This window comes from Atractosteus spatula, chromosome 3, assembly GCF_055471065.1.
Source record: "Atractosteus spatula isolate fAtrSpa1 chromosome 3, fAtrSpa1.hap1, whole genome shotgun sequence".
Taxonomy (NCBI): Eukaryota; Metazoa; Chordata; class Actinopteri; order Semionotiformes; family Lepisosteidae; genus Atractosteus; species Atractosteus spatula.
Genome location: NC_142708.1, coordinates 70089931 through 70111917, shown reverse-complemented (window position 1 = coordinate 70111917; position 21987 = coordinate 70089931). Strand labels below are relative to the sequence as shown.

The following is a 21987-nucleotide window of genomic DNA, read 5'->3' as shown; positions in this document are numbered from 1 at the left end:
GCTTAAACAGCTTAAAGAGGTATACGATTAGAAATTAAAGGACAAACCAAAACAAAGATTTTGTAGTCATAGAAGTATTTCTAATGGACGAAAATATATCACATTCATATAATATCTATGATTATTTGGGTCTTTCTAAGAAAAAAGCCACTCATGTGATGTAACGTATCTGTAAGGGACCTGGAAGTCCTCACCAACCAAATCAAGATGGCGGCATTTCCAGAAAAGAGTGTCGGGGCATGAGGAATAATAATAAAAACATTATTTCATACTGGGCTTTTTTTCCTTCAGACGCCCGATTCTGCAGTTGTTAGTACATGAAAGGTGAGTGGTGTATGATTATCATCTGCGTTAAGGAACATGGACTCTGCTGAATGTGTAAAGCGAAAACGAAGAAAAATGCGGGAAACCAAAACATAACGATAGTAGCCGTAAGATGTATGAACAAGAATCACATGATTCTATTCGCAGGAATAGAAATTTCACAAAACTCGACTTGATTCTTTGAAGCGCTGATGATTATAGCATGCAGTAGTAGTACTGCAGCAACAATGCAATACTATGTGTCTCGGTCTTTGTAAACGCGTCTCTTTCAGACTCGCTGTGTGATTGATGTGGTCTAAGCTTCTGATTAAGTACGCCAATATTTAGCGTTTCTCTTGCGTTCTCCATGGTATCTTTCAGCGTTAGTAATCTCTCCGAATTCAGCTAAATTCAAGTGCTAGATGGTTCAGCTAAGGAGCATGACGTAGTCGATGGATGACGTCACAAGAGTATAGGTAGACTGTTGTGAGGGGCCACATCTCTAACTTTGCCACGAGAGACCACCTTCCAGCGCCTCTGGTTCAGACTCTGCCTTTACATGTCTGCAGTTGTGCTACTGCTTCTCTTTTCTCGCGTAACGGAGGGTGGTTCTTCTATGGCTCAGTGCAGTGTTTAAACATGCCTGTTTCGGAGGAAAGGCTCGGTCCGTGTAATGCTGTGGTGTTTCTGGAAAGCGTCTCTGCCAAGGCCGGATAGGGTATCGCATTGTTTAGCAAGATCGAAAATAAAACGCTTGAGCTTGATCGCGCGTCTCCGATTTTAGCTTCTCTATACTGGTTACCAGTGTTGGGCTATTATTATTCAAGCTGATAATAAGATCTTGCAGCCTGTTTGTGGGGCTTAAAATAATCCATATGATACTGAAGACTGCTTGGGCTCTGCTGGAGCGCCCTGCTGTACGTACCAGGAGCCAAGACCTACAGCATGGGAGACCGTTCCTTCAGGACTCCGGCACCAGGCCCCTCTGCAGCTCCTTCCCCAGGATTAACAAGGAAACGACCACTGCTGATCTTTTTGAAGACATTTTATACACCTACAGCCCTTTTATGCCCTCATCTCTTGTTCTTTTTTTTCGTGTTTTTTTTTGTATTCTGAGAAGTGCTGTTTTTAGTGAAAGGCACTATTTAATAATTGCTCATCAAAAAAACCATCCTCAATAAGACTTACACTCTCCCAGGAATTTGTGTTCCACTTCACTAGCAAAGACAGCAGGGATTTCTGAGACCTACAGAACTGAGGTACATTGTCACCTGTGTGGGAATTCTGGGATAGACGTACAGAACTGAGGTACAGTGTCCCCTGTGTGGGAATTCTGGGATAGACTTACAGAACTGAGGTACAGTGTCCCTTGTGTGGGAATTCTGGGATAGACTTACAAAACAGGCGTACAGACAGTTTCCCTTGTGTGGGAATTCTGGGATAGATTTACAGAATTGAGGTCCAGACAGTGTCCCTTGTGTAGGAACTCTGGGATAGACTTACAGAACTGAGGTACATACAGTGTCCCTTGTGTGGGAATTCTGGGATAGACCTAGAGAACTGGGGCACAGACAGTGTCCCTCCGGTTGGTGTTCAGTGCCATGTATCTCTCTCTCCCAGATGGCAGAGGAGCGAAAGCAGAAGCAGTGTGTGACGGTGCTGCCCACCGAGTCCATGAAGGCCATGGCTGAGTCGGTGGGGGTGTCACAGCTGCAGGAGGAGTCCTGCCTGGCCCTGAGCGAGGAGGTCAGCTACCGCATCAAGGAGATTGCTCAGGTCGGTGACTCTCCGTCTTATCTGTGCCTGTCTGTGTTCATCTCTCACACATACCCCCCACGCCACTGCGCTCCAGCACAAGACTGACCCTCTGTTTCTGGATGACTGAGACGCACCACCAGCTCTTAGTCGGCCTTTTTCCTTTGTCTGTGTGCCTTTCTCTGATACTTGCATCCGTTTGTCTTTCAGAAGCGGAAGTGATTTATTTGTAACATGTGTTTGTCTGTGATGGGTGACCAATTTGTGGTTTAGGCTGTGATTGGCTGACAAGTTCTGTCGTGCCCTCAGGATGCGCTGAAATTCATGCATCATGGGAAGAGGCGCAAACTGACAACAAGCGACATCGACTATGCCCTGAAGCTGAAGAATGTGGAGGTGAGACCGAGGGATTGCCATGTGTTTGTCACCATGCTCATTCACACAGGGCCTGAGTTTCTGAAATGATCAGTTTTTATAGTAGATGTGCAGTGTGTGTGGTATTGTGTTTGCGTATAATAGCGTGTTGTGTGTGTGTGTGTGTGTTCCAGCCGCTGTATGGGTTCCAGTCCCAGGAGTTTATCCCCTTCCGTTTTGCCAGTGGAGGCGGCAGAGAGCTGCACTTCTATGAGGAGAAAGAGGTGGACCTGAGTGACATCATCAACACGCCCCTTCCCCGGGTGCCACTGGATGTGTCGATGAAAGGTAGATGGCCGATCAACAGACTGACCTGCACGGTGACTAACTGACAGTCTGACTTATTCAATGACTATTATCTTGCCTGTCTTGCAGCTCATTGGCTGAGCATTGAAGGCGTCCAGCCAGCCATCCCAGAGAACCCGCCACCAGGTGAGAGGATGCTGGGATCTGTAGTCACGCAAAACTGCTGCTTTTTGTAGTGACAGTGGGAAATGAGCAAACGTTGACTTTTGTATGGCACTGACCCTAGCTGTAGCCACCTTTAGTTTAATCAGATTTTACCATTGTGAAACACTGGTTGTCTTTCTCTCATGCCCTCCTCCTATCTCACAGCACCAAAAGAGCAGCAAAAGGCTGAGTCTACAGAACCTCTCAAGGCTGTGAAGCCCGGACAGGAAGAGGAGGGGCAGATTCAGGGCAAAGGTCAAGGAGCGACAACTGCAGAGGCTAAAGGTTAGTAATCCCACTGCTCTTATGTAGTGAGGGTTGAAGTGCTGTGTAATCATTCAAAAGTTTCCCGATCTGCAATGTATTTTCAAGGGGGTCTTTGGAGAAATGTGTTCAATTGTCATTTCGAGACTGAGTATTAACGGCACTGGAAAAAATAAAATTATTAAGAGCTGTAATAGTCTGGTGGCAGGCTCGTCGGCGGGCCAGGGTGTTTGTTAAAACGTCTCTCCCCATCTTTCTCAGGAAAGGAAAAGTGTGTGTTGCGATTGAAGCCACGCAGTACCCACGAGCTGTCCGTGGAGCAGCAGCTCTACTACAAGGAGATCACCGAGGCCTGCGTGGGCTCCTGCGAGGCTAAGAGAGCTGTGAGTCCTTCTGATTTCCACCAGCCTGTGTGATTATGTCTGTCACGCTGCCTGGCTGTGTCTGTGTGCACCTGCCTGCCTGTCAACTGCTGTGAAGTTGCACACAGCCTGTTTGACGGTGTGACAGTGTGCCGTGTTGCAGGGTGAGTGTACTGATGGAAGAGGAAGCTGGCTGTGTGACTGCACCCTCTCACGGTCTCTCCCTCTCTTTCAGGAGGCCCTGCAGAGCATCGCCACTGACCCTGGGCTGTACCAGATGCTGCCACGGTTCAGCACCTTCATCTCGGAAGGGGTGGGTCTGCCCTCTTCCTTCTCGTCCGTCTTGGACAAGTCCTCGATGCCTGCGCTGTGTTTCATTGTGTGTGTTCTCTCTTTCTCTCAGGTGCGTGTTAATGTGGTCCAGAATAACCTGGCGCTGCTCATCTACCTGATGAGGATGGTGAAGGCACTGATGGACAACCCCACTCTCTACCTGGAGAAATACGTGAGTGTCCTCTAAACGGGCACAGCTGTGCCTCAGTGTATCTTTGTTTCAGTTTGCCTCACTGTGTGTGCGTGCTTCGGTGTGTGTTAAGAGTGTGTCCCTGTAAGACCTTGTGTTTCATCGACCCCTCTCTGTTCCTCTCTCGCTCAGCTCCATGAGTTGATCCCGGCGGTGGTGACGTGTATTGTCAGTAAGCAGCTGTGCTTGCGGCCAGACGTGGACAATCACTGGGCGCTGCGAGACTTCGCCGCCAGGCTCATGGCCCAGAGCTGCAAGACCTTCAGCACCACCACCAACAACATCCAGTCCAGGATCACAAAGACGTTCACCAAGGTTAGTGTGTGTGTGTGACTGTGCAAGGGTGGACTGTCCAAAGCATGACAGTGTCTCTGATTGGGCCACACTGAGTTCCACTTTGCTGTAATTCTATTCTGTTCCATAATTACAGTGCAAATGATTCAAGGACCTAGAGAAAAAAATAAAAAGTAAGAGGTTGCACATCTAGGACTGACAATAGCAGTAGGAACGATAGGAATTGCCCAGTTGTGATCCTTGATCAACAAGCAATTCACAAGCAGACAAACACTGTGAAGGGTGTGTAAGACTGCAGGAGAGTTCATAGACCTGTGTGGCCAGATGTGTTGGTCTGGTGTGTGACAAGAACGCCATTGTTCATCTATGGTACAGGTTCAAAGCTGAAGCTGAACTTTTCTTGGTTTGAGTGCAGCTCTCTTTGAAATCAAATCAAATCAAATCCCGGACTGAATTATGGGAAGACAAAACTGGGCTGCTGCTGCTGGTTGGCGTGCTCTGTGCCTGCTGTAATGAGTCTTGTGCCCTCTCCCAATGTTCCAGACTACTTTTAGTTTTCCAGCTACAGTGGTGCTAGAAAGTTTGTGAACCCTTTAGAATTTTCTGAATTTCTGCATAAATCTGACCTAAAATGTGATCAGATCTTCATGTAAGTCATATAGATAAAGAGAACTCATTAAAACAACACACAGAAGGATATAATGTTTCATTCATTTACTGATCAGAATGATCCAACATTAAATGACTAGATGAAGATCTGATCACATTTTTGGTCAAATTAATGCAGACATTCTGAAGGGTTCACAAACTTTCTAGCGCCACTGTATGTTTTGGCAGTACAAGAGTATACATTCCAGAACTCTCTGTTGGTGGCAGTGGGCTACAAAACACACACTGTAGTAAAGGAACAGGTAAGGCTCTATTCCTTGTTGAAAGGAAAAGAACAAAAGAGACAACATTTTGGCTATGGAGCCTTCTTGAGGCGTGTGAGAAGCCTTCTTTGCACACCTGAAGAAGGCTTCACTGCCGAAAGGTTGTGTCTCTTTTCTTTTCCTTTCAGCACAGAATGAACCTTTACCTGTTCCTCCTTTGCAGCCTGCTCATGCGCACGCAGATACAGAAGGTTCTTAATTTACGTGGGGGTTGCGCTCTGGAAACCCGTGCATATTGTAAATACCATGTAATTTAAACAACTTTTTCCCATTTTAAATAATGGTAAATGCTATAGTTGTGTTCCACGTGTATAAGTTTGACCCTACTAACACCCTATAGATGCGAATGATGGGCGTGCCGTACACTACCTTCAATACATCAACTTGTAACGTGTGAAATAAAAACACAGTTTACACAGACATGTATACATAAAAATACATAAAATATTAGTAAGCATCAGTTATGTTTACTGTACAGGGAATTTGAGAGAGAGAGAGAGTAAGAGAAAATGAGAGAGAGAAAAAAATTCTCAGCAACAGCATCGCTGTGTACCAGCTTTCCCAACGCGACACTCGCACCATGAGCATCAGGCGACCAGCGGCGTAACTATGTGGCATGCATTATTTCTACGTAATTTAAACAAAAACATACTTAAGGGTATATGGTGTTATTTTAAAAACCCGTGTTTTAAACTTGCGTAAAACACGAACCCACTGTATCTACTTGAACACACTGTAGTGTGACTGGCAGTGAAATGTTTGTGCTAGTGTGAGCGATCCCGTTGCAGTAGTGTTTCAGCGTGTGGCTCAGCCAGGCGATACTGACTCTGCCTCTCTCCGAGCAGAGCTTGCTGGATGACAAGACGCAGTGGACCACGCGCTACGGCTGCATTGCAGGGCTGGCTGAGCTGGGGCCTGACGTAAGTGAGGAGTCACGGGAGGGGTCCGGGGGCGGGCTTGGCTTTGGGGTTCTGGTTAGGCCACGTCTTTTTCTCTGCCCCTCTCCCAGCGTGCTGATCTCTCGGTCTGTCTCTAGGTGATCAAGACTCTGATCATTCAGAGACTGCAGGTGGAGGGGGCTCGCATCAAGGCTGTGATGGAGGGGCCCGTCGTCAGCAACATCGACAAAATTGGGGCGGAGCACGTGCAGAGCCTGCTGCTGGTGAGGGCACAGAGTCGGGGTCAGGGGTCATGGGATATCAGCTCCATGTGTGTTTGTGTGTCTGCCTCACCAGGTTTCACTGTGTCTGTGTCTGTCTCTGTGGTCAGGGATATCGAATGCGTGGCTGTGTGTCCTTCTGCCTTTCAAAACCCCACTGCAGTGCTGTAAAACCCTTTCCTCTCCCTCCGTGCAGAAACACTGCGCCAGTGTGATTGCGAAGACACGGCCACTTCCCGATAACCCAGACCAGTATCGCACTGACTATGGCTACCTCGGGTCGCTGCTGTGCTCCCATGTGGTGAAGGCCAGGGCGCAGGCCGCCATGCAGGCCCAGCAGGTCAACCGCACCACACTGACCATCACACAGGTAACTGGGGTTTGGGTACTGCAACTTCAGGATCAGTTGCTCACGTTTTCTGTAAAGATACAGTATTGATGATTTATCAGCATTGCCTCAAATGTCGTTGTTCCTGAGTACTGTGGCAAAGATTAAAAACAGCCCATACCAAAACTGAAATCTGCACCTGTCCCAGTGACAGCACATCATTAGCTGAGTGCCACTTGGAAAGGACAGGAATTAGTTGGACTAGGCTCTCTCGGAGCATCTCGGAGAGTGCCTGCGGGTTTGCAGTGACATCATGAGAGACACGTCACTTAAACCAGTTGGTGCCAACTCTGTTAGGCACAGAGGAGATGAAGCGTGTCAAATGACAGGTGGGTGGGTCAGAGGGGCACATCCATTCACTCATTCACTTCCGGACAGGTGCAGAAGTCATTACAGGAGAACCTAATCCTAAGGCAGCTCTCAGTTTCACTTGTGAGTATGTGATAAAACATAAGCGACCATTTGAAATGGTAGAAATAAAAATCTGGTGCAGATACGATGCAGTGGATCAGTCTTCAAAGCATGTGGTAGAAGCGCAAGCAGAAATTAAAATCAGTGCTCACCTAGCCTCCAGAGCCTGCTGAAGTCTTGAATATTTTGGTAGCCTCTAGCCTTGACCTGACGTGCTCTTTTCTCTCTTCCCCCCTCCCTGCAGCCTCGGCCCACTCTCACCTTGTCTCAGAGCGGCTCCGGCGGGGGCGTCTCTCGCTCCCCCAGTATAATCAAGGTGCCCAGCTCCCTCACGCTGCCAGTCCAGACGCTGGTGTCAGCTCGCCCCTCCACGCCAACGCAGCCTTCCCCTCCTCCCAAGTTCATCGTCATGTCATCTAGCGCTGGCTCTGCGCAACAGGTACTGTCTGCCTGTGTCCAGGCCTGTCTGTCCTCCTCTCTGTCCCATCTGTCCACCCAGCAGTCCCTTACCGTTGCTCTCATGTTCTGCTGGTATCAGCCCTTTTCTGCTTCTATGTGCACTCGCACCTCATTAAAGGAGCACTTCACTTATGAGCACTTGCTAAAATAAGAGCTGCATATACACCTATTTGTGTTCTACCTGTGAACGTCCCTTGCTCATACGAGCTCCAAGCATGCAACTCGTTCTAATACTAGTTATGGTTCAGGCCATTGTTTTGAATTCCATCAATCCAGCTTCTAATCGCTTTATCCGGGAGATGGAGCCTATCCCAGCAAGCAACAGGCACCAGGCAGGGTATGCCCTGGACTGGGTGCCAGTCCATCGCAGGGCACGCACAGACACACAAGGATTTTGCAATCTTTGAATGCACAGAATAGACATCGCCAAAGAGCTTGATGCTCTGTCTTACTTTTACTCTTTTTTTAGATTTATTAACTATAATAATCAACAATTTTTGTTTAGTAACGAAATGTTGATTGCTTTATGCCATATGTATAGTTTATGTGTACTATAGAGATCATTCAGATGTAATTTCTCAACTGCCTTATCATATGTTAAAACATAAGAGCTTGCATAGAAAAACAGTATTGTTAAATTCTACTTGAAACGTTTACTTACCAATTTATGGTGCCAGACTATACACATCACAACATAACACATCAGAAAAAGTGCCTACACTCAACAGGCTTATGTGCAGTTAGGAGCACTTGGAACGAGTCAGATACTTTTGCAAGTATTTTAATGGGAATTTAGTGTCGCTTCTGCAAGTTTTCGCCTACGAGCAGAAATTTTGGAACTGATTGTGCTCGTATAGCGAGGGATAAGTGTATTTGTATATGGACGATATTTTATTTCTCTGTTGTCCACTTATCATCTGAGTGTTGGGAGTCTATCATTCTCTCCTTCTCTGCTCTTTCTCTGCCCGTCCTTCTCTCTCACTGTCCCCGCTCATCACCGGCCTCCCCCATCTCTTTCCAGGTGATCACTCTCAGCTCGTCCCAGTCTGGCAGCAGCTCCTCTCCCGTCACCAGCACGGTTCCCAGTTCCTCATCAGGCCTGCAGCCACTGGTCAAACTGGAGACTAGTGGGGGCGCCGGGGGGACAGGAGTAGGGGGTGTGTCCGGTACTGGGGCTGGGGCAGGCTCCCGCACAGTGCAGAAATACATTGTGGTCTCTCTTCCTTCCTCCTCTTCCTCGGAGGTCAAAGGTCTGAACGCCAGCCTGAGTTCCCCCTCCCCCTCACCCACTCCCACAGCCTCCCTCACCTCTTCCTCTGGCGCCCTGCCCTCCCTGGAGCCCACTGTCAAGCTGGAGAGAGCAGACTCCCCGGGGGCCAGTACGCACTCCCCCCACTGAATGGACTCTTCCAGAGCCAGAGTTTGCCACTCCCCCCACTGAGAGAATGGACTCTTCCAGAGCTAGAGTTTGCCACTCCCCCCACTGAGAGAATGGACTTTTTTCAGAGCCAGTTTGCCGCTCCCCCCACTGAGAGCATGGACTTCTCTAAGGTGTCTGCCTCTTCTTGAGAGAGGATCAGGGGTGTAAGTGCTTTACATGAAAGTGCATGGAGGTCAGAAAAGGGTTGGGAGTGGGGGTGACAGGGGAGAGATGGCTTGTGTGTATGGGCGGATACGTAGCTTCACTGTCCATATAAATGGGGGGTGGGACTGGATGGGCGAGAGGGTTGCAGGTAATCATGAGCAGCTCACATTGAGAAGCAGGTGGCACTGCCCTCCTCTTCCCACCGTAACAGAACCACATGAAGAAGTTGCAAAGTGTTAGGTGCCTTTCCTGGTGCTAATCATAAAGTCCTTGCAGGCAAGAGAGGTGTTTTTGTATGACTTTGTAACATCAGGGTTAGATGAAAATGTAGCAAACACTGTATGAATACAGTCTGTTGAAAGACCAAGAGGGGAGAGAAAATTATATCTAACTCAAAGATTACAGAACCCCTTTACTGTCACCCTCCCCTTTCAGTCACTGCCTGGGCATTCATTTCCTTCAAATTGTCACTGAAGTCAACGTGTTTTTTTAATATTGTGTAATAAAGTTGGACTGTTTTTGTTTACTAGAACTTCATACGTCTTGGGTGTGTGTTTTAGTGTTCAAATTAGTTCAGATAGCCCCAGTGACAGAGGGATATAGATAGATAGATAATACTTTATTAATCCCGTAGGGAAATTGATATGGTGCTGGAGATGAAGAAGAAGGATGATGGGATCACCAGAGGTGTGATTGATAACACAGCACTGATAAGGTGGTGGGATTCAGAAATACACAAGATATTAGGTGGGACAGCACTTCATATCTTTCTTTTATTTTACTGTATTTATCCTTTCCTCACAATACAGAGTGCAGTGTTTCCTTTGGTTTTGGTTGGGGCGGTTTAGGATTCTTAGAAAACCCCACAAATTTAACTCTCACCTTTTGGATGATCATTTTATAGACTCTTGTAGACCATTTGTGTAACAAGCAGTGGCCTTAAAGAGTACTTCTGTCACCTCCTGAGCCCTGATTCCTGACGTACTACACCTAATTTTTGTGCACTAATTTGGGAGCTCTTTAATCAAGTCATTGGCTCAATTATTGTGCTCAATTAGAATGATGCATTTTTAATGGATAAAAAAAGATCATTTGCGATTTAGTCTCATCTGTGCATTTTCAACAAACTTGTAGTGCAATCTAAAGAAGGCAAAGGCTTAGTTCAACCTGATGAGTGATTAGTTCAGCTAGTTGGTCTGGTAAGTTTAAATAATGGCTTGATCACAACATTAGGTTGTACTTTAAATAAGAACTCAGAGTTTAGTCAAAATTTCATTGAGGATCAGCACACTGGTGGAAAAGGCCAGAGAACAGTAGTTATACAGGCTGTGTCTTGGTGTGTTAGATTTGGGAAAGTCGCAAAAGGACCCCTCCTATCCTGCAGCCAAACTGATGATGATTTTAAGATGATTTTTATGCCTGCTGCTTTCCGACTGTATTAAGCCTGCGAGCTCTCAAAACCCAAGTGGGAGTTGATCAATGAAGTGGGATTATTGTCTTTTTCTCAAGGCGTCTGTGGTCTGGCACTGAAGCAGTTAAGAGCCAGAGAGTCTGTTGCCCTGGGGACTCAGGTGTCAGTGACACAGGCAGACTGACAGCGGATCTGTCAGGGAGAGAGAGAGGTGGGGGGAGTGATTCGAACACCACTAATCACCTAAGGAAGCAGAAGTACTTACAGGGGGAAGTGCATGGGGGAGCACAACCTCTCACAGGGGAAACGCCAGCGTGGATTATTTTACACGCAGGGATGGAAGTTGGCTGTGATGTCTGAGTGCAGGAGGCTTGGAGCACAAGTCTGAGCGAGCTTGAGGGAAAGCATAAACACACATGCACAGACGCTGGGATCTCTTCACCGCCAGACCAGGGACTCGGGCAGTGTTTGTCGCTGTTAAAGAGCAAGGATAGCCACACATCGCAGCGTGTTTCTTTTTTTCAGAAGTCTGTGATTGACCTGAAGTAGTGACCGGTAGTGACCGGTTCGCACGCGAAAGGGAAGAGACGGTCTGAGTTGGGCTGCGCGCTCCTGTGTGCGGTGCTCGACGGTGACGCGCGTTTGTTACTCTGTGTGCTGGCAGAGGGGGTCAGTTTCAGTGAGCGGCAGTTTTTAGGGAGATGGAGTCCATTGTCTAGCTGGTTGACGGGATGAAGTTACACCGGCAAGAGCTGAGCTGATCTGACTCAGCTATTTCACACACATACCGACACCGAAAAGCTGGGACAGGGGAGAAGGGCAAGACAGGGAAATTTGGAGGTTCCCTGTGTTGGTGGATGTACTGATGGTCTGATTGGGGTGTCAGAATACCACCAAAAGGGCACAATGTGGCAAATGAATGAAGATCGCATTGACTTGGATGTGTAGCTCCTTACACGAGGATCCCAGAGCAAGAGATTCTACACAGAAAAATCATATCTGGCTAAGGAACATCTGGCTTGTAAGACAGAGGTGAGTACTTCTGTTCAACGTTTAGAGCACTAGTTACATCGGCTGCATTATGGAACAATGAACTATTCACCGCACCAAGCTTGTGAATCGATTCTGGAACCTCGAGTGGCTGTTTTTGAACCTCCTGGTGTTCGGTCCTGAACATGCCAGCCCTTCATTTCCACTTGGGTCTTAGTTTAATTTTTGTCCTTGTAGTCCTCTTTAGCTCGATGCTTTAGCTAATCTTTTAGGATTTTGGGTCCTTCAAGAAATGATTGGCGAAATCCCTCGATCAGCAAGCAACCTGTAACACACACACAGTGATAATACCTAGCCAGATCATACTGGTAACTTTTCTTGTGCTCGTATGACTGATGTGTCTGTTCTGTATTAAGCCTGTAAGCTCTTAAAACCCTTTGACATCTGTGTGGGGGAAAAAAATGATTACGTCACTTTCCCCCCCCCCCTCGGCTGAAACACCCCCAGATTGCCTTGAAGTCCATGTAGCGCTAGTGAAAACAAATTAAGCCTAAAGATGAAAATTCTCTGCGAATTCCAGGCAGTGGAATTCATGAGCAAGAAGCTGTATGTATAGTTAACTTGATGCCTGGGTCTTTTCAGACTTCCTCAGAAGCAGCTGAAAGACGTACAAAATAAGTAGTAGGTCAGTGACTGCGCTAATTGATGGCAAACGATCTCGGGGGGCAAATACGATCCCAGTTTCACGCTACAAGCTTGATCGGCTATCGTGTTTACGAACATGGGGAATGAGCTAGTCTAAAAACTCCTGAACTGCAGAGCACAGGGCTGCTAATTTGAAAATGTGTTGGCTGCAGCGAGGGCTGGATCTAGCCTGATCCTTATACAGCCCTGGTGCCAGCGCTGCGTCCCGGCCGAGCTATATTAAACAGAGGGAGTGCAAGCAGGCAGAGCGGAGGTAATAATAGTGAAATTCATCTCGTGTCTCTTGGTGGGTCAAGAGGGCACGGGTGGGGACTGGCATTGTGCCTCACATGCTGCCACACATTCCCTGGCACAGTGCCACAAAGTGCCACATATGGCCTGGCACAAAGTTACATAGTGCCACACACTTCCTGGCACAGTCACACAGTGCCACACATTCCCTGGCACACAGTGCCACAGAGCCAGGCGCCTGGTCACACACACACTGCCAGCATAGCCAGCTGGCACAGCGCACCTCCTCTCTCTCCCCTTATCTCCGTCCCTCTGTCTTAATATTCCTGCCTGTCCCCCTTCTCTGAGCTCCATCCCGTCTCTCTCGTGCTGTGTGTTCAGTTCCTACCAGTCAGGGTGTATTAACCTCTCCTTTTCTGTCAGTGCCCTGCTGCCAGCCAGTCTTTCTCATTCTCCCACTCTCATGCTTCCTCCTCCTCTCCCTCTCAGGATGCCGGAGAGAGTACAGGTGTTTAAGGGACAGCGTTATCACCAGCTGAAGCGCCGCTGTCTCCACAGGGGGGTACTTTTCCAGGACCCCCTGTTCCCCCCCTGTGCAGAGTCCCTCTTCTACCGCCGGGCACCGCCCACCGGGATCACCTGGAAGCGACCGAGGGTAACTGGCACCGGGACAGACAGTCTCACTGGCAAAGACGTGGACTGACACACTGAAGCAGGCTCACAGACAGGTGCTCACAGACAGGTGCTCACAGAAGGGCTCAAGAGTGAAGCAGAAATAAGCAAGTGAAGCACAAAGCTGTCAGTTTCTGTTTCAGATTCAGCACAGATTTGACACACATCCAGCACAAATTAACTACCGGCGTGGTACAGTTTCAGCACAGTTTCGTCCAGCGCAAATTCGGTACATTTGTCGTACAGTTCCAGCGTAGTTTCGACACCAGTCCAGCACAAATTCAGCACAGTTTCGACACAAGTCCAGCACAAATTCAGCACCGTTGTTGTACAGTTTCAACATAATTTCAACACCAGTCCAGCACAAATTCAGCACCGTTGTTGTACAGTTTCAGCATAATTCCGACACAAGTCCAGCACAAATTCAGCACCGTTGTTGTACAGTTTCAGCATAATTTCAACACCAGTCCAACACAAATTCAGCACCGTTGTTGTACAGTTTCAGCATAATTTCGACACCAGTCCAACACAAATTCAGCACCGTTGTTGTACAGTTTCAGCATAATTTCAACACAAGTCCAGCACAAATTCAGCCCCGTTGTTGTACAGATTCAGTACAGTTTCAACTCATGTCCCACACAAATTCAGGACAGTACAGCTTTGACAAAACCAAACACCAGTTTACAGGTGCACAAGTGAACGTCTCACCATCACAGGTATTGGATTTTTTTGAATCTCCTGTACAGAGGGAAGTGCTGTACTCTATAGTGTGCGCCGTTGTTTGGCTTCCCTGATAGAAAATAACTCTTTCAAAAAGAGCAGGCGCTGGGCTGCTGGTGTGACAGGTTCGCTAAAACCTGCCGCCTTTGGGGGGCTATCAAGGGTCAGGGTCTCCTGGCGTAGGGTTGTTGCAGAAAGATGGCAGAGGGATGAAACCTCACAGCAGAAGCAGGTCAGGCGAAACGTAGAGGAAGTTTTCTGGGAAGGATAACAACTGCCATGTATGGATACAGTAGAGACCACATCCAGGGGTATAAGCCAGCGACCCTCTCCGAGAACAGCAGTTGTCCCCTCTATCTAATTCAGGAACCCCCTCCGTCAAGCTAATTAAAGAGCAGCCTAATTCAAGGGCAGAGTCTAATTAAGGGGCGGCGTCCGTCCCTGTGTAACCATACCCCTGGCAGGAGAGTGGCGCGTGTGCGCAGGCTGTTCCTGAACGCTGTGTTTACTTTAGGCGCAGGACCACAGCTGATGACTTTAGCACATGGCCGAGAGAGAGTGAGGAGAGAGGGAGCAGAGAGAGATGGGGAGTTTAGGGAAAAGGGAGAGAAAGAGTGAGACAGGGAAGGAGAGAGAGGCAAACAAGAGGGAGGGAAAGGCGTGTATAGAAAATAACCTGAATTTTCCTTTAGAAATTCATATCTGATCGTATTCCCAGAATTTTAATATGGGGACAGAGATCTGCAGTGTGGATTGGGACACTGTATTCATGTATATGATAGTATTTCTCTTGTTGTAGGGAGATACAATGACTCTCCTGCCACAGGACAGTTCAGAGTTGAAGGCCCAAGATCTCTGGTATTTTAGGCTTGTCCCTGCTGAGAGTCAAATTCTAGTGCGACATCTGTCACCTCATGCTGTACACACACAGTCCAGAGATGCAGTAAACCCTGGGCCAGCACATGCAGCTGTGTGTACCTGCATGTTTTTTTTTGTGTTCATAACCTGTCTTTGTGCAGTTTACTGTACATGCAGTTTGTGAGGATTATATAACTGTGTGTATGCGTGTTAAGCGGTTGATTAGGGCTGCGACACCTGAGGCCTGTCTCTTGGCATCTCTCAGTGTCGGGTTACAGAGCTTAGTCTGTTTAGCTAAAATGGACACTCCAGCCCACACAGTGCAGGCACACTTATACTGTACCAATACAATAGGCACACCGCAGAGAAACACAGCTGCACACACACCTTACACCATGTAGACTCACACCTTCATACTGTAGCACATCAACACTGAAGAATGAATGCACATTGAAGGTGCACACACATTGTGCTCTCACACCTGAACAAATTACACACACACACTGTCGACAAACAGCTGCACAGTCTAGATACACAGAAGCAAGCAAGTTCCAAACAGAGAGGTTCTTGTTCAAAACGTATTGTCCAACATCAGAGTCCCTGGCCATTCCACCGCTCTGCCCCTCTCTCCCAGGAGCTGTGTAAGGACCCCAGACTCTTTGTGGATGGGATTAGCTCCCGGGACTTGCACCAGGGCAGCCTGGGTAACTGCTGGATGGTGGCCGCCACTTCCTGTCTGGCGACTGAGCCCTCGCTGTGGAAGAAGGTGAGGAGGATGTTAGAGCCTAGAATTGACTCTCTGATCTTAAAGCGTAAAACACAGATATATCTAGAACCAACAATGAAGGACAAGAGCAGGGCAGGAGCTGCAATGTACAAATTCAGAAAAGACCAGCTCAAGGGCTCTCAACAGACGGATGGATTTTCTGAGACCTCTGTGTGTTTGAGGAGCTGAAACAGTGCTCTCTCTCTCCCCCAGGTGATCCCAGGGCACTGCGAACAGGAGTGGAACCCTAAGCGACCAGACCTCTACGCCGGGATCTTCCACTTCCGATTCTGGCGCCTGGGCGTGTGGACGGACGTGGTGATCGATGACCGGCTGCCCGTGGGGCCGGACGGCCAGCTCCTGTTCTGCCGCTCCACCAACCCCCGCGAGTTCTGGAGCGCCCTGCTGGAGAAGGCCTATGCCAAGTGAGACCCTCTCCCTTTCCCCATCATTGCTTGACCCCTGACCCCCTGACCCCCTGACCTCTGACCTTTCACCTGGAGATCCTTGTTATAGAGTGTAACAAATAAGGGTTGAGTTGGCTGTCTAAGGTTCTCACCCCTCACCTCTCAGGTGAACTCAGGTTGATTTCATCAAGTTGAAAGAGGTTCACTTGACCGGGTACAAAAAACTGAACTAAATCAGGATGTTATATGCGTGTATTTTTTTAAATAAAGAACTGGCTCATGTGAACTGGTCACAAAAAGGTCACGTGTTTTATATAAGGTAAGAATCCTTGTCCATGATGTGTTTGGGAAAACAGCAATCCCCCATCCCTCACCAGTAAGGAAACCCATGCCTCCCTCTGCCCAGTGAACAAGTCTGATCCTTCCTCACACTCCAGTGAACAGGACAGACCCAAGCTGACAGCTTCTCTGCCTCCCTCCCTCAACCCTCTGCTGCCTCGTTCTGTCTTTCTTTTTCTTCACCCCTCCCCTCCTCCGCCCCATCTCTCTCTCCCAGGCTGAACGGGTGCTACGAGGCCCTGGAGGGGGGCAACACGGCCGAGGCGCTGGTGGACTTCACGGGAGGGGTATCGGAGCCGCTCTGTCTGGACCAGGTCGGGCTGGCCCAGCACCCCGACCAGAGGAGGGCCTTGTACCAGACCCTGAGCCGGGTGCACAGCCGGGGGGGAGCCCTCATCACCTGCTCCATCCGGGTCAGAACCGCAACTTCCTATACAGTCCCTGTGCCTCTCTCCATTAATTGCCCATCAAAAGCACAGCTTCTCCTGGTCTTTCCTGCTAAGCATCGTTTGGACAGTAATCGCCCCATTGAGGTGCCTCTTTCACCCCTGTCCCGCAGCCTGGCGAGGGGGAGGGCGTGGAGTCAGTGCTGGACTGCGGGCTGGTGAAGGGCCACGCCTATGGGGTGACCGCCGTGCGAAAAGTGAGGGTGGGCAGTGGACTGCTAGCCCTCTTCAAGAAGTCCCGTTTGCACATGATCCGAATGAGGAACCCCTGGGGTACTGCGGACTGGACTGGGGCCTGGAGCCATGGGTAATACACTGTGATCTAGGCTAGCAACTGGCATGCAGGAAAGGCTAATATACTGTAATACAGACTGCTGGCTGGTCTGGAAGTAGGACTTATGAGCTTTAATATAAATGGACCAGACAGAAGGGGTAATATACCGTGAAACCGACATATGTCTAAAAAGGGGTTATATACTCTAATATAGTATAATGGCATTTAATCCCACTACTGACACCATCTGTCACAGGGACCCGCTATTTCTGAGTGATCATCTGGGCCTAAATACGTATCATAACTCAGGCTTATCCAGCCCACATCACGAAAAGGATGCCAATTTATTTAAGATACCACCAGCTGGAACACAATAAGGACTAAAACCAGCAAAAAAATACCTTAGGACACTAAGGCACCTTAGGACAGAGAATTTGCTCTGTCTTTATTGTAAACAAATTACCTTCCTTTTTAATTCATTTTTGCATTGTGGAGAGGCTGTTCTTGACATGTGTTACATACTGGGGCCCAGGTGACCCCTCAGAAAGTGGAGGTCCCGTATAACAATATAGACAGACTGGAACCTCAAGCCGAGATCTTATGTACTGTAATGTAAACCGGCTGGACTGCATGCTGTACAATGCAGTTACGGTGGTGTTTTTCACTGGTTTGTCCATAGTTTAAGATATAAATAGTACCGACTGGAATAGTCAGCAGACCGCAGACCAATGCTTTTAATAACACTGTTTGAACTGGGAGTTGTAGCTCTATGAACAGTGTGTGTCTGGTGCCCCCTGCAGGTCTCCACAGTGGCAGCAGGTGAGCCGCAGTGAGAGAGAGAAGATGGGCGTCACCGTGAGAGATGACGGAGAGTTCTGGTGATTATTTTTTCTGTTATCGTCATTTCCTTACGATGGCGGGTTGAGGCCCTCATTAGCCCGCCGTCTCTCCTCTCCCCCAGGATGGAGTTCGATGACTTCTGCAGCTTCTTCACGGACGTGGTGGTGTGCCGGCGGATGGAGCGCGCCCTGCTGTGCCCGCGGCCCAGGTGGCGGGAGGCGCGGCGCTACGGGGAGTGGTCAGAGGGGCGCTGCGGGGGCTGCGTCAACCACCGAGACAGCTTCCTCCACAACCCGCAGGTGCCCCGCACCGGTCAGCCCGCAGGGGTGTCCTCCGCTGTCCAGAACAGGGTGGACACGCCTTTCTCCCTCAGCTTTTCGGGAAGACGCCACTGCCACCCGCCACCCCTTGGCGTATTTCCACATGTGACTTCGCCCTTCCAGAGCGCAGTCGCTCAGGATCAGGAACAGACCGGTTATTACATTTCAGAAACAAAATACGTAAATCAATTGACGGTTTTGCAAAATTTTACAAACTCCTAATTAAGCACGATATCGTGAAATTTGTGTATGTACTGTACATGTTGTCAAAAACCCCTGGTCTTGCCACAGGCGAGAGCGAGTTTGTAAGAATTGTGACATGAAGCGGCCCTTCCTGCTCACTAGTCACTGTAATGACTAATCTAATGGGATGTATGAGCGAATAAGCACAGGTTGTGCAGCAGATATTTCACTGCAGAAATGTCCCAACGTGATCTGCAGACCTAACAAATCATGAGAATTCGTCTGCAAAACCATCTCAGGTGCTCACGAGAGCAATATTTCTATTGGATTAAAAGAGATGGATTCTCAGTCCTGCTTGTTTACAATGTCATAGGGAAGCATCACCTCACCGGAAGTTTTGTTGACTTGTTCTGAATCGCAGAACATGGCGCTATGCATACCTGGAAATTTCTTCTATTTTGTGATGTAAATTAGAGCTTTTAGATGTTACTGTGTATATTTTACTTTGTGGTTTGAAATGCACTCATCAATACTGATTCTATCTCAGCCTGAAATAGTAAAATAGCGTAGTAGTTCCCCTTTAAGAGCCACATAGACACACTGAGAGGCTTTGGAAGATATCTAGGGGCAAGAGTCTCAAAGACACAGAGGAACTTTGGGTTGGACTAAGACACCTGGAGATTTTGGAAAACCCTAAGAAACGCAGTCAGGCGCTGAGACGTGCTTTGAGACACTACGAAGCGCTGTCTCATGCTGAGGCTGGTGGAGAGATGTGGGGGGAACGCTGAGGATCTTGGGGAGAGACTTTGACTCACTGATGCGCAAACTCTTGTACCGAGCGTCACGCCACCAAGCCTGACCCGGTGGGTCAGTCGGGTGCTAACCTCCCTCTGCCCCTCCCTTCCAGTTCATGTTGGAGCTGCAGAGGGAGAGGGACGAGGTTCTCATCTGCCTGCAGCAGGAGGACAAGAGGGCGCGCCGGAGAGAGGGAGCGGGAGAGAACCTTCCCATCGGCTTCGAAGTGCTGAGGGTGAGAGAGGGGGCAGGAGGGGGAGGAGCTATGGAGGGGGGGGGCTGGTGGAAACGAACTCCGGGTCTCGCGACTCTCCCTCCCACAGGTGGAGGCGAACCGGCGGAGCCGAGTGCAGCATGTGGGCGAGCAAGCGGCCAGCTCCGTCTACATGGACTCCCGCAGCGTCTTCCTGCGCACGGAGCTCTCGCAGGGCCGCTACGTCATCGTCCCCACGACCTTTAACCCCGGGGGCGCCGGGCGCTTCCTGCTGCGCGTCTTCACCGAGACTCACGTTGGCCTCAGGTCCGCCCCCACCGGCCCTTCCCATCCTGCCCCTCTCCTATAATAATATTATAGTTAATTATAATGATATCATTTAATAATAATGATTGAAGCGTTATTTTATATAGCACCTTTAAAAGTAGCTTCTCACAGAGCTTCTTCAAAATAAGAAGAGGAGACAGCAGAATTACACACTTCCAACAAGGCTCTGAGTTTCTCTCTCCCTGCCTGTCGGCGAGTCCTCTCCTGTCCCTGCTTCTCTGTGACGGATTCGAACCCTTTTCCTCTCCCCTCTCTGGCAGGGAGCTGAAGGAGGACCTGCCCAACCCCTCCACATGGAGCTGCTGTGTGCCAGCCTCCTGTCGCGTCACCGCGGTGACCCTGCGGCAGGCCAGCAAGCTGGGGCTGCCCCACTGCAGAGGTGAGATGCAGCTGGGCGGGGTGGGAGGGAAGGGGCGGGGTTATGCAGAACAGGGAGGGGGAGGGGTGGGTCTAAGTGGGGCAGGGTAGGAGGGTTGTGGCTGTGCTGAGGGGGGGTCTAGGTGGGGAAGGGGGGAGAGGCAGGGCTGGGCTAGGAGGGGAGTGGTAGGGCAGGGTGGGAGAGGTGGGGCTGGGCGGGGAGGGGTGGGTCAAGGTGGGATAGGGAGGGGAAGGGGCGGGTCTAGAGGGGAGGGGAGTGGTGGGGTGGGGCAGGGTGGGGTGTGGCTAGGCAGGGCAGGGGGGAGGGGCGAGTCTAGGTGGGGCAGGGGAGGAGAGACAGGGCTGGGCTAGGAGGGGACGGGTGGGGCTCAGCATGGAGGGGAGGGGCAGGGAGGGGCAGGGACTGCCATTCTGTCCCATGTCGTTGTTTTGATTCACTAAATCTAGATGATCATTAAGAAGCCCAGCTGCCCTTTGCCACTGCCTTCCTGAATTTGAGTACACCCAACCTTGGCAAAGTGGAACAGCCCTGTCCCATGTTCAACAGTAAACCTTGCGAGTTCTGGTGTGTGTGTGTGCCTGGCAGCCCCGGACGTGTACGCCGTGATGCGGTGCGAGGGGAGCGCGGTGCGCTCACGCGTCTTCAGGGCCACCAGCAATCCCCAGTTCAACCTCAGAGCCATCTTTTACCGGAGGAACCCCGAGAGACACGTCAAGATCGAGGTGAGAGCGCAGAACTGGCACGCGGCCGCCGCACACTGAGCCTGTGCATGCATTGATCATGGCTTATACAGAGAGAGGTGCAGAAGGTCAGAGCATATCCTTACACTGGTATGAACAGTACATATACAGAGTGTTAGTGTTAATTTACAGCATATAAATAATAATTCCTTATGCTTATATAGCGCTTTTCTGGACACTCCACTCAAAGCACTTTACAGGTAATGGGAACTCTCCTCCACCACCAGTGTGCAGCCCCACCTGGATGATGTGATAGCAGCCATAGTGCACCAGCTCACTGGGGAGGAGAACAGAGAGATGAAGCCAGTTCATAGATGGGGATTATTAGGAGGCCATGATTGGTAAAGGACAGGGGAGGAATTTGGCCAGGACACTGGGGTAACACCCCTACTCTTTTCAAGGAATGCCCTGGGATTTTTAGTGACTGCAGAGAATCAGGACCTCGGTTTTACATTTCATCTGAAGGACAGTGCCTTTTTTACAGTATAGTGTCCCCATCACTATAGTGGGGCATTAGGACCCACACAGACCGCAGGGTGAGCGCCCCCTACTGGTCTAACACCTCTGTATATACTAGGTGTATTCTCTGTAGACACTGAAATCAGACCTTGTACATGGTATGCATATGGTATATGCAATATATAGAGCAAGTGCTCGGTATTGAGACGCTATGCACCAGTATATTAAAAACAGTTGGCCAGTACATGCACTATTCAGTCCAGGTGCTGTGTAGAGCACTTGTTCAACAAGTACTTCAAACACAGGGTCAGTTCAGCAGTGCACATGGCTCTGTTCAATATAAATAGTGCAGTGGCTCCAGTGCTGGAATTCCTGTTGCCCGGCTCTGTGTCTGACATGTTGGGTTTGTGCCTGCTGCGTGTGTGTGGGCTACAGATCTGGGCCAGGGGCTTACTGATGGACACGCTGCTGGGACGGGTGAGCCTCCCAGCCTGGGAAAATGAGAAGGAGAAGAGCTGGATGATTGACCTGCAGGACGGGCAATCAAGACCCGAAATCAGGAGTTGCATCCACGTAGATACTGCCTCCAGTGACTGCCTGACTGACCTGTGA

General features: G+C 49.4%; 2 protein-coding genes across 3 annotated transcripts; both read left to right on the top strand.

Annotated features, from left to right (window-relative positions):
• The first annotated feature begins 180 nt into the window (after positions 1-180).
• Positions 181-9831, top strand: taf6 (TAF6 RNA polymerase II, TATA box binding protein (TBP)-associated factor). Of its 2 annotated transcripts, XM_088910508.1 has the most exons (15): positions 181-324; positions 1924-2079; positions 2368-2454; positions 2607-2760; positions 2848-2904; positions 3088-3207; positions 3448-3569; positions 3784-3861; positions 3952-4053; positions 4204-4386; positions 6143-6217; positions 6334-6459; positions 6653-6826; positions 7500-7694; positions 8736-9831. In XM_088910508.1, exons 2-15 carry the CDS (start codon positions 1924-1926, stop codon positions 9111-9113), a joined length of 2007 nt encoding a protein of 668 aa, XP_088766634.1. In that variant the 5' UTR covers positions 181-324; the 3' UTR covers positions 9114-9831. The 2 variants fall into 2 exon arrangements, with proteins under 2 accessions (XP_088766634.1, XP_088766635.1); XM_088910509.1 differs by lacking the exons at positions 181-324; positions 1924-2079 and having other exon boundaries at positions 2405-2454; positions 2657-2760.
• Positions 9832-13126: 3295 nt separating this feature from the next.
• Positions 13127-21987, top strand: LOC148838545 (calpain-5). Its single transcript, XM_088911496.1, has 12 exons — positions 13127-13291; positions 15521-15652; positions 15866-16077; positions 16616-16811; positions 16958-17151; positions 17919-17996; positions 18080-18257; positions 19369-19491; positions 19580-19776; positions 20058-20176; positions 20762-20898; positions 21811-21987. Exons 1-12 carry the CDS (start codon positions 13127-13129, stop codon positions 21985-21987), a joined length of 1908 nt encoding a protein of 635 aa, XP_088767622.1.